The following is a 12,534-nucleotide window of genomic DNA, read 5'->3' as shown; positions in this document are numbered from 1 at the left end:
AGCCTTCGCAGGTGGGCCGCTGCTACTGCCAGTACTTTTGTGAATACTCTCGGTGCAGAAGCTATCCCGAAGGGTAGGACTCTGAATTGGTAGTGTTTGTTCCCTATCTTGAACCTGAGGTATTTTCTGTGTGCTGGCAACATTAAAATATGTAAGTATGCATCTTTCATGTCTAGCGTTGTCATGTAATCCCCTTGTGATAACAGTGGGATTACTTCCTGCAAGGTCACCATACGAAACTTTTGGGGTTTGACAAAGTTGTTCGCTGGGCGCAGATCTAATACAGGGCGCATGGTTAAGTCCTTTTTGGGTACAAGGAAGTACACTGAATAAATACCTTCTGTTACCTGAGATAGGGGGACAGCTTCTATCGCTTCTTTTTTCAGTAGTTCTTCTACTTCTTGAAGAAGAATGGTGAGGTGTTCCGGTGATATGCGTTGGTTCCGTGGGGGTCTGTACTTCGGGTAACCGTTGAATTCTATGCAGTATCCGTGGGCTATGGTGGATAATACCCATCGGTCTGACGATATTCCCTCCCATGCTGATAGGAACGATGTTAGCCGGCCCCCGACCGGTGATGCATGGGAGGGGACCCGAATCTTCGGGTCATTTGCTGGTATTGGGCGTGGAACCTCTGGGGCTGGAGCCGCGACCTCTTCCTCTGCCACGCCGTTGGCCTCTTTGACTGAACTGGGTGTTACCCTGGTTAGAGGGCCAGTTGGTAGCAGAGTAAAATTGTTGTTGGTTCTGCTGCTGTCTTTGGCCACGAAAGGAGCGTCTATTGCCATAGCCGCGTCTGTTAGGGGGCCTAGAAATTTGATCAAGAGTCTTGATGGTATCAAACTCTTTCTTTGCATGTTCTAGGGCCTCATCAACTGCCTTCCCAAACAGATGTGTCTGTTCTATGGGTTTATTTATGAGGGAGGCTTGTGTTTCGGGCTTAAAACCTGAATTGCGTAGCCAAACATGGCGTTTGAGAAGTATTCCCTGAACCAGGGAGCGGCCAGCCGTCTCAGCGGCATCTAGGGAGTTCTTGACGATGCCTTGGTTTACAAGCGTTCCCTCTGATATTACAGCTAGCAGACGTGAACGCAGGGGTTCAGGTGCGTCCTCTGCTTCGCTGCGCAGCTTGCTCCACTGTGCATCTGCGTAGCTAGCTAGTAGGGAGTTGTTATTTGCAATTCTTGTCGAGAAGGCGGCGGAGGTCGTGATTCTCTTCCCAAGTGCGTAGAGCTTCTTGCCTTCCTTGTCAGGAGGTGCTTCACTAGTGGAAAGTGGTACCCCTGCTCTTTTTCTTGTATTGGTGACTACAAGGGAGTCCGGAATAGAATGTCCTCTGATGTACAAAGGGTCAGAGGATGAAGGGCTGAAGAGCTTTTCTATTCTAGGGTTGACCCCTCTTACTAAAGCTGGATTGGAAAGGGAAGGAGAAATTCTTCTCTTAATAGAAGCCAGGAGCGGAATAGACAAGCTAACAGGGGCTTTTTCCTTAATAACTTTTTCTACAAAGTCTATGTCAGGAAGAGTTTCCCCTGTGTCTATCTCAAAATGCGCTGCTGCCTTGCGCAATAGCGCATTGAGTGAAGGTTGGTCATCTATGGGAGAGGAGTTCCCAATATGTGAATCCTTGAGAGGAGAAGGGTGAAAGACATCAGGGTCTGAGTGCACTGATGGTGATTGCCAAGGCTGCACTGACGGGGATTGCCAGGGCTGCGAGGTAGCTGTATCCTCTTCAAAAGCTCCTGCAGTAGTGTAAGGATCTTCTTCGAACCCCTCTTCCTCAAGTTCTTCCTCTCCACCCAAACACTCCTCATCTTCCTGAAGGTATTGCTCCTCCTCAGTGAGGTCATATACATTTGTGGAAGGGGGAACCAGCCTAGGAATCTTGACTCTAGGGTCATCCTGGGGCCATTCTCTTTGCCTTTTGTGAGTGGGTGAGTCTTGGCTTCCCAGAAACCTTTCCATTTTCTCCATACAAGAATGGAGTCTTTCAAGGGTCTCATGGGGTACCCCTGAATAGTCTAGAGGGGGGAAATCAGTGTTTTCACCTTCAAACCGCTTCGAACGATCCCACAACGTCGAGGAGAGGTTTCCGTCTCCCTCCGAAAAGCCCTCCGGTAGTTCAGAAGTGCCCTTAGATGAAAGGGGCTGTTCCTGGCTACCTTTGTGCTTTTTCGGCGCGGTATTCGACGTTTGTTTCGTCGTCCGCGTACGTTTGTCTTCGGAGACAATTCTCGCTAGGCTCTCGACAACGAGTTTGTCAGTCGAGGGCTCTGGTATCGACTTTGCCTGTGTTGCGCGTTGTTTCTCGACGGCCGCTCTATGGAGCGTTACGTCGGATGTTTTTGAGGTAGCGCCCGTGTTAGATGAAAGCCCAATCGCTGGTCGCGGCTGCGTTTGCGGGTGGGGCTTGAGACCTTTACGGTCTGAGGTAGACGCCGGAGTGCCCTGCGTCCCCTTCGGCGCTGATGGATCCTTCGTCCTTGACGAAGAAGAGCCGTGGGTTGTGTGTTTAGCCTTATGGGGCCTATGTGCGTCCTTGTCGCCGGGGTGTTCATCCCCATAAGCAGGGCGTGAGCCGAGCCCGTCGGGGCCGGGGACGGACGTCGAGGAGCGCGAGCGCTCCTTCTGGGGGTGCATGACTTCCGTGACGGACGTCGAGTTATCGCCCTCCTCGTCACTTTCTGTAACAGCGGCGGCGGGTGAGGACCCAGACTTCGACATACCGTAGTCCGCCCACCTCTTAACCTTTCGTTCTTTAAGAGTTCTTGGTTTCAAGAGCTTGCAGGCCGCGCAGCTGTCCTTTTTATGATCGAGGGGCAAGCAACGATTACAGAGCTTGTGTTTATCCTTCCAAGTGTATTTGCCCCTACAGCGTGGGCAAAACTTAAAAGGTGTCCTCTCCATAGCTGAGGCAATAATAGCTGGCGATAACAACCCCAAGGGAAAGAAAGGGGAGAAAGAAAGACATTCTCAAAGAGAAGATAAAAGTTCGAACCCCCACTCTCCCTACTGTATGTTGGCCGTCGAGGCCAGGCCACGTGTTCGGCAGCGCCGAAGGATCTCCTCCGCCTCTTCCCCTCCGTCGAAAACCTGTTCGGCGGAGAAACAGCTTCACAGCTAACGTCGAGGGGAGGGATCGTTAACAATATAATAAGTATAACAAAGGACCGAGGTCCGTGGCAAGTATTAGCAATGTCTCTCTAGGAGCTCCGCGAAAGGCGACCAGAAACTGGGCGGAAAAAAACAATCTGAGGGACCTCGACGCGTGAGGGATTGTGGGTACAACGCACGTCACTATAGGGATAGTGTTACAGACACGCCTTGTCGACGTCCCCTTTTCGACTACGAAAAACAAAATGCAATACTCCGCAGTGACCACTGGATGTCGGACCTATGCATAGCATGTGATTCTAAGCAGATTAACAAACATCAGAAACCAAGTTACCCCTTCAGCACCCTATTGTAAGATTGTGTGTGCTGGGTCTATACATTTACAAGTGTAAGTAAAGACAATTTCACTTCACTGCTCTTGGAAACAGTAGTTTATCCAAGAGAAGGTATTTAAACCTTGGGGAAATCTGAAAGACTTCCCTGTGCCACTGCACTGAAGGTGCTGTGTCACACAATGTAAAAAGATTATGCCTATGGAGTTTGTCAGACTCCACAACCAAAAGAAAAAGAGTTAAAAATCACATTAAAATACATGAGAGAGTGGGAAAAAAGGGTCTCACTCTCTAAAGGCTAACCACCAACAGAGCAGGGAGCAACCCCTTCCCGAACTTGATCCCGCAGCTCCGGCGACCTGCAAGGGAGCAGATAGAGCATGGTGTTTCGCCTTCTTTTGTATCCCCTCAGAAGGAGCGTTCTCAAAAGACCTCAACCTCTTCTCAGTGGCATCACACTCATGGGACCTGCCAGTCATGGATTGAGCGACACAGCGCCTGGAGGCTGCGTCAGAGGCCTTCTCCTGGTCATTCCAAACCACTAACCTCTGGTAGCAATCCTTCTTGGCCTTCGACGAGAAGCTGCAGCGGATGTCGCATCCGTCCGCGTCATGGTCCGGATGAAGACAAAGGCAGGTGCCGGTTTATGACAAAAATGTTCTTCAGGCCTTGCTGGCCCTGAAGATACTCTTCTTAGCCACATTAGCCATGATCAAGGTGAGATGTAGGCCCAAACCATGGACCGTCGAAGTCACAGAGAGAAGATCCAACGATGGAAAGACTATCTTTGCCAACAATGGGTCCCCCCTGCGTGATGGTAGACAAAGAAGAGATGGAAGAAAACAATTAAAAAAACAGCAAACAAATACACACATTTCGAGGAGCGAAGCACAAGGGCTCCCAACAGTAGAAACGTGCAGTACAAATCTGAATATGGCCACCAGAGGTGGAGCTTAGGAGGATGAGTGTCATTGACTGGGGGCAGTATGACCCAAAAGGACAATGATTGGTTATAGAGGAGACAAGCATTTTTCAGTATTAAGCAAAACTGCTTTCTTTTTACCAAGGATTCCCAGCCGGATGACTTGGAATATTAAAAAACATGTGACTTTGTGCAATATCCCATGCTAGAGAAGGGTCTTTATAATTGTCAGGGTCTGTGCCAGGATTGTTGAACCCATAGGGTCTTATCTGAGCGAGTCAGATGGAGGCTCTTCCTCCTCCTGAACTATATGTTTACGCTTTATAGGATGTTCCTCTAGGAATTCCATAAAGAAAGCCATTTTGTTATTTTGTTGAGAGTACTCTCAAATCTGTCCTTAATCCAAGCTCTATCAGAAGGGAAGTCTTGGGGGGGTGGGGGGGGAAAATAGTACCTCTTCCTCTTGAATACCCTGTGGTTGAGTTTTGTTTTTTAGTGTATCCACTAGAGGTAAGGTGGCCGGTGTATATCGTGACATTGGTGTTTGAAGAGGCACCTAAACATAGTTGCGGCCCATGGGTATGAGGTTTTGGTGGCTGTGATGCGATTCTAGGTGCAGAAAGTAAGTGTGTGTATGTGTGTATGTGTGGGCGTGTGCGTGCGCACACACTGGGCACAGAGGTTTTAGTAGGCACCAAGTCACCAGCCAAGGACACTAGGTCCGCTGCCGGTTTTACATTTTACGACGAATGCGCCAAAATGTGCGGCGTGGGCGAGGTGTGTTTTGGTTAGTGCCCGACTGGATGTTTCTTTTGTGTCGGTACCCCATGATGCCCCGGTTCTCTCAGTGTGTGTGTTTTGTGTCTGCCCTTCTCACAAGAGGATATCTCCATAGCAGGGCCGGTTGCCTGCCGCTCGGAGCAGGGTACTGGGATCCGGGAAGCTTCAGATTCCTGATCGGATGTCTCCTCAGCGTCGCTAATGAAGCAGGGACTTTCCTGTTCTGCCTTGGATTACTCCACACTCGTTGGGGTCTGTTGATGCCTCAGCTTGCATCGCGTAGGCTACTTAGTGCTTCGAGCTTCAATCTTTTAGCTTTTTCGGTTTGAAGAGCTTAAACGCTGGACATTTGTTTGCTGGGTGGTCTCTCGGAAGACAATGGTTGCAAACGATACATGTGTCCTTCCAGGGACATTTTTTATTACAAGATGGGCTGAATTTAAAGGGAGGTCCCTCCATTATAAGCACCGGTGGACAGTGAGACAAAGCGTATTAGAGGGAAAATATGCAGAGACATTCTCTGAAAGTGTTTTCCCTCTACACTCCGACTGTGTAGGCAGAAGCCTGAAGAGTTGCAAGTATGTCGGCGACGCTCCAGAATCCCTGGCGTAGTGAAGACACTGTCTAGGTTTGCAGGATGCGTCGAGTGTGGTCGCCGAAGATGGCAATGTTATTAATGTTGAAAAACATATCTATATCCACGTAAGGGTAACGAGCAACCACTCCAAAAGGGATAACCTCCAAAAATGCGACCAACACTATAGCAGAAAAAAAACAATGTGAGGTCCTCAACACGTGAAGGGCCATGGGCACAGTACACGTCACAGTAGGGATAGAATGACAAACACGCCCTGTCGACATACCTTTTTGATTTCGAAAACAAGTCATGTAATACTCTCAACCACTAGATGTCGGCCTATTCAAAGCATTTTCTAAGCAGATTCATAAGCCTCAGAAATACATATATGACAAACATTGAAACATCTGTAAAAGTCTTTCTGATGCTTGTATCTGCATAGATTCACATGCTTTTCATAGGCCGACATCAAGTGATTGGTACAGAGTATTACACAATTTGTTTTCACTTTTGAAAAGGGACATCAATGAGGCGTGTCTGTATATCCATATAAGGATGTGTACCCATGATCCCTCGCTCATCAAGATCTTCAGATTGTTGGAATTGCTCTTAACTGATGGTATTCTGGTCTACAGCATTCGTTCCAAGCGTTATACCTGTGCTACCAAGAAGTACAAATACAACAATGTCTGTAACCCCAGATGATATACAGTGCTTGGTTGCTTCCCGGAGCTTGGTTAACTTTCAATAAAAACATTAAATAAAATAAATGTAATACGAACGTGCATGACATGTGTTGGTAAGCACTGGGCACCATCTATGCGTTGGCAATCAGTGAGTATGGAGCAGGAAAGTAGACAATCAATAGTTTGGCAAAGCTTAAATTTCACACAGAGTGCAATTTACTCCTCGCTCCATACTGTGGCAAGAGTAGGGTTATGAGTTTTATTTTGAGGTGTATCCAACACAGAGAAAGAACATGTATAACAGGTGGATTGCAAAGGTGCAAGTTATATTGCATTAAAGAGAAAACTGCATGTCCAAATCAGGCAGCTCGCACCCAACCCACTGCCCACTTCATTGGGTTTGACACATCCAGCATATCACATTTTACATTGCTGGTAAGATATCTACCTTAGGTCATCTTCACACCATTCTGATTATTCTATAAAATATTTTTCCAATGAAATTACAGGTGCTTGCTTATCGTTGAGATCCATGAAACATTTTAAAGGAGGAGCAATTTCCAATGAGGAAGATTATTCTTCACTTAAAACAGAAAATTAGTGTAAAATAACTTGAAAATTAGATATTGCTGGATACTTGTCTAGCATACTCACAAGGGCTTGGGCTTTCTCTAGAAAAAACTTCATTAGGAGGCCAAGTTCTTCAGAGCATATTCTTGAACTCATTAACAATACCAGAAGATCAGTTAATAGGAGCTGGCACACTAAAAAGAAATGTTAAAACTTACTTGTTGCAGAAGTATCAGAACACAATTCGACTATTTTAGTAGGACACAAATTTAAACTATTAGGATCCAATTATGTGGTGCATAAATTTGCATGGCTTTTTATTGTGCTAAAACAGTTTACTTTGCTTACAAAGAACACAGCACAATTGCCATAAACCTCCCGATTTCACAGTTGGCAGGTAAACTATTTGTACGATTTCTACACCCATATAGAATGCAGACATTTCAATTGACAGAATACATCATTCAAAGCACACAAAAGATTCTGTTTTAGATGGTTTTGTTGTTCTTATCTTTAGGTTCCGCTACCTACATTCCCAATTAGTTGGAAAATTACCAAACATGAAATATACATATAAGATAATAGAAGCAATAGCTGTAGGGATTAGTCTAACATCTTTGAGTCACCGGTTTGAGAACATGCCCTCAGTCTTTAGTTCTACCAGTCCACAAAAAACCCTCTCTTGACTAAGCCAATGCCTCCAATTTCGGTCCTATCCTGCTCCTCCCCTACTTATTTGAACTCTTGGAAGGCTTAGTCCACTCTCAACTTTCCAAAACTCTAATAATTTACTTATCAACAAACTGGTTTTAGATCTGGTTTTTCTATGGAAACTACACTTCTTAGTGTATACAATTCTATTTGTCATGCACCCAATCTTAAACGTTGCTCCCTATTGATTCTTCTTGACCTCAGTTCTGCCTTTGACACTGTTGATCACCACTCTCTCCTCATGGTTCCATGTGATAAGGTCCCTGCAAAAATGTCTGGCAAAAATGTCTCAAAAAATGGCTGTGATTTGCAGGGACATTGTTAGGGAGAATTCTCCAAAAATGTGCTAATTCCGTTCACCTTAGAGACCCACAACAACTTTGCTGGATTTTGAGGACTTCATTTTATTACCTGGAGAGAGAGTGACCCTTTTTTCCCCACTGTCTCGTGTATTTTGATATGTGTTTTACCTCTGCGTTTTCTTTGGTTATGGAGTCTAAACAACTCCATAAGCATCAACTTTTCATTTGTGGCACACAGCACCCTCAGTGCAGTGGCACAGGGAAGCCTTTCAGGCTTTCCCAAGGTTTAACTACCTTCTTTGGGATAAACTACTGTTTCTCAGAGTAAGTAAAGTGAAATTGACTTTACTAGTCTTTTAAAAATCCTAGACCCAGCACACCCTATCTTACAATAGTGTGCTGGAGAGGTTACTTAGTATCCCCTGTGTCTAGATCCTCACGTAGCAGTCAAATGCTACCATTTTCTCTCAGAATGGCTGGTGGCAGTGGTTTTACAACCAACTACCATGATTGTTCCAGACTGCGAACTATTCGTAGCTTCGGTAACGTTAAATCGCGGAAGCCATGTTTTTCAATATGGCGTCTGAGCCGCCTCTGTAAAAACAGGTCCCGGTCGTCTTTTTTTTGCCATTTCTTTGTGGAAAGGTCATTCTAGAGTTTGTCTCTGCACGCCAAACCAGGTTTGGTCTCTTTGTTCATTCACCTTTGGCAGTCTTCAGGAGTGAAGACCGCCTCTGGCGCCAGAGTGTCTGGGGTGGGCAGGAAGTGCGGAAGGTGCCCGAATCTCCCTGTGCTTTGTCTCCTAGGAGACCCAAATGCACTCTGTTGTCCGGCAAGGACAGCCACCCTGCTGGGTGAGTGACAGCTAGGCTGGAATGAATGGGAGAGAACTGAATAAAAAGCGAGTCTCTTGGCTTGGAAGGCAGAGTCGACCACTGGAACGAAAGAACCGAAGACTAGTTTGAAGAGGACGGCTGCTGCAACTCCTGGACCGTTGGTTTGCCCGGTGAATCCCTGCTGCAGGTCCGAATCGCCAAGTTCACCTTGAAAGAGAAGCCCTGCGAGGACGACTTCTCCCTTTGAGTTGGTGGGACCAATCAACTCAACAGTAAGCTACCCGGACACCTATCTCAGAGCTGGTTGCATTTTCCTCCGAGTGCTGCAGGAAACAGTATAACCAGGGAGAGGGACACCGGCTTGTGTGCGTTACTTACAGCCACCGGAATTGAAGTTTGCCAGTTGTGAGCTTTTTGACCAGTCCCAGTGCAGGAGTCCCCCGATGTCCTCCCTCTTGTCCCCACGTCTGAGGCCCAGGAACAGCAAGATCTGGGGGAACTGCCAGGAACAGAAGTCACCAGCTGCATCTTTTTCTTCATTGAAAGGTACTGTGAAACGAGACGGAGTACTTACCTCTCGCGGTGAAAGTGCTTGAAACTTTTGCAACTCACAGGCTTAAACAGCATGTGACCCAACATATGATGATTCTTTTTACAAACCACTTCTGATAACTTGTGCAGAAACTTTACCTTTTACTTACCAGAACCGCTTTATCCTATCCAAGACTTTAGCCCATTGACTTTGGCCTAGCCTATTGAATTGAATTGACTCTTCTGGTGAACTCCAGTATTTGCACTGCCTAAGAATAATTGTAACCATTCATGTTCTAATAATCTTTGCCTTTTACTCCCCTTGAAAAGTATTCTGAAATAGTATTGAAGTATGTATTTGTGTATTTGCCTCCTTCTTATGAATGTTTTATAACTGACAGATACATAAATGAATAAGTATTTATCAAAGAAACCTTGAGCGTAAGAATTTATTTGAACACCTGTGATTGTAGACCTCTGTGTAACATTACTGCTCACATTCCCCTCTTGAGATAAGCCTGGCTGCTCAGCCCCGCTACCAAAACTGTGTAGTACAGACTTAAACCAAAGGTTGGTTTGCTTACACCTGTGATCATAGTTGTGTGTAGTGGTCCCAGAGGGTACTAGATACAAACTCTGCCTAACAGACATTATCACATTGAACATGCACGGGACACCGCCGCTCCACTTGACCCCATATATATGGTCACCATATATAAAGTCGCCACAGCTTTTTCCCGGCGACCATATGTGTTGCGACCATATAATTGGGGATATTAACGGATACCCTCCTCCCTTGGTCTCTCTGGCACAATGTAAAACTAGTTCTCTTCCTGCCGCTCTAACTCCTCCTTCTCCATTTCTTGGAAAGTTTGTTCTTGGAAAGGTTATTCACAACAGTGATGTTCCTCTCTCATGGTGTCCTGCAAGGGTCTGTCCTTTCCTCTCTTTACACTTTGTCCCGTCCTGCTCTAATCACTAGCTTCGGGTTCCAGGCACACCAGCGATACCTAGATTCTTCTCTCATTTCCCACCTTTACTGACTCATCGTTTATCCTCCTGTCTTTCTGCTCTCTCTGCCTGGATGTCTTCCCGTTTTCTGAGCCTCAACTCCAAGAAAACCGAAATCTTGTTCTTTGCCGCTTCTTCCAAGATACTTCCCCATCTATTTCCTGTCCTCCATTGCACCTTCCTTTGCCTTGAAGCACGGAACATGGGAGTCATCTTTGACTCCCTCCTCTCCTTTCAAACTCCTATCTCGTCTGTATCCTGCACCTGTCATTTTCATCTGTTTAACATCCCGAAAATTCAACATTTGCTTGCTTTCTCATCCACCAAATTTTAGCTCCAATCCCTGGTTCTTCCTTGACTATTATCACTCTTCACTCCATCCCTATAGTTGAATATTCTCATTATCACAGGTCGAAGGGGCATCCGAGTTGTGGACATGTGCTTTCGCCAGCAACAAATGCTGAGTATAGGGTGGCCTGGGGTCCCCCGTAAGATGCTTCTCCAGGGACTATTCTAGATTTTGGAAGTCTGTCATTGATAAAGACACGACGGGAGATGTGGCCCTTCAGGCATGTATTACATCCGAAAGTTGGCTCAGACACTTTAAAGCCTTGAGTAAACTTCCTGATAGTCACAAGGAAAGTGTAGTTGGTGTCAGCCCGATAAGGAACCGGGGACTACCTAGTGTTAATCGTGGGGCAGGTGGAGTTGGGCATTAGGTCATAGTTGGGTGGAAAAGCTGCCGGCTTTTAGGTGAGTTTTCTAAAAGTCCTACTGGCAGTAAGACTTTAGTAAGCTATCCCAGTGGTTTGTAGATCCCCAAATCTTAGTATCAGCTTGTACTAGCTCAAGACCTTGGTAGTGTGGCAGAGCAGACAGGCATATCTTAAGAGGAAGATGTGAGCAGTAGGTAAGTACTCTGAATCTTAGTTAGACAGGCCCAACAAAGAAGCACTTACACATACAGTTATATAAAAGATATATAGTTATCATATTTACACCAGAATCACTTTAAATACTTCAGACGTTTACGGTAGAACACTTAGGAACACTAGATAATACACTTAAAAGGGCACTTTCACTGTTGTGTTCGTTTGTGGTTACATTTGTAGCAATGTTAGAAAGGGAAAAGGCAAGGTTATCTTATTATCGGTAAATGCACACTCATGCGGTTTTCAACAGGTTATACGGTAATGCATTTACTTTTCAAACACATAGAAAAGTCACTTAAAGGGAGGACAAGTGGTTAGTGCAACATGAGCTTAGTTCAAGGTTCTAGAGAAGGTCCCTTTGCCTGGCAAGTCTTTTGTCCAAAAACACAACTCTAGCTAAAGGCAATTCAGAGAGGGCTTGAAGTCTTGACAAACAGCAAATAATGAAGAGTTCCTGCGGATTTTCTTCCAGTGTGACATGCATTACTTACCGTAATAGCATTTCTGATGATTGTATCTGTTTAGATTCACATGCTGTGCATATACCCCGACATCTAGTCGAAACCGCAGAGTATTGCATCTGGTCTTTCGAGGATCGAAAGGGGATGTCGACGTGGGCGTGCCTATAACACTATCCCTATCATGACGTGTAGTGTACCCAAAATCCCTCACAAGTCGAGGTCCCTTCTATTGTATCTTTTCTGTCGTGAGGGAGCCTTATGACTATTGACTGAGTACAGAAAAGAGAATAGTAGTAAGATGTCTATGTTCCTTCCATCCGAGCAGGGAGGAAGGGTGGGCGTATGTGAATCTAAGCAGATACAATCATCAGAAATGCTATTACGGTAAGTCATGCATGTCTTCCGATGCTTGTTAATCTGCTTAGAATCACATGTTGTGCATAGACTAGCAAGCAGTACCCAGAGTTGGAGGTGGGTTGTGAGAAGGAAAAGTAGTGAAAAGATGTCTTAGTACTGCTTGTCCCACCTAAGAATCAGACCTAGAATGAGTGTCTAGGCAATGATGATTTGTAAAGGTGTGTACAGAACTCCATGTTGGTGCTTTGCAAATAGATCCGAGGGGAACATTTGTAATGAATGCTATGGAAGCCCCAGTGCCTCGAGTAGAGTGTGCTCTAGGCTTGAAGGGCAGTTCTCTCTTAGCAAGAGTGTAAGAGTGTGATGCAATTGACAATCCACCTGGCTGATTTAGAGAAAGGATCCCCCTTCT

At 45.7% G+C, this 12,534-nt stretch overlaps 1 protein-coding gene across 1 annotated transcript in view; it reads right to left on the bottom strand.

Moving 5' to 3' along the window:
• Positions 1-12,534, bottom strand: part of LYST (lysosomal trafficking regulator) — a 3,942,656-nt gene that overhangs the window by 3,409,616 nt on the left and 520,506 nt on the right. Inside the window, exon 11 of the mRNA XM_069606985.1 lies at positions 7,066-7,175. Within this exon, the coding sequence (XP_069463086.1) occupies positions 7,066-7,175 (110 nt within the window). The remainder of the gene's footprint in view (positions 1-7,065; positions 7,176-12,534) is intronic.

The sequence above is a fragment of the Ambystoma mexicanum genome, chromosome 4p, assembly GCF_040938575.1.
Source record: "Ambystoma mexicanum isolate Mex_15411 chromosome 4p, UKY_AmexF1_1, whole genome shotgun sequence".
Classification (NCBI taxonomy): Eukaryota; Metazoa; Chordata; class Amphibia; order Caudata; family Ambystomatidae; genus Ambystoma; species Ambystoma mexicanum.
Note: the sequence above shows the minus strand (reverse complement) of the source record. Positions and strands in the feature narration are given on the sequence as shown.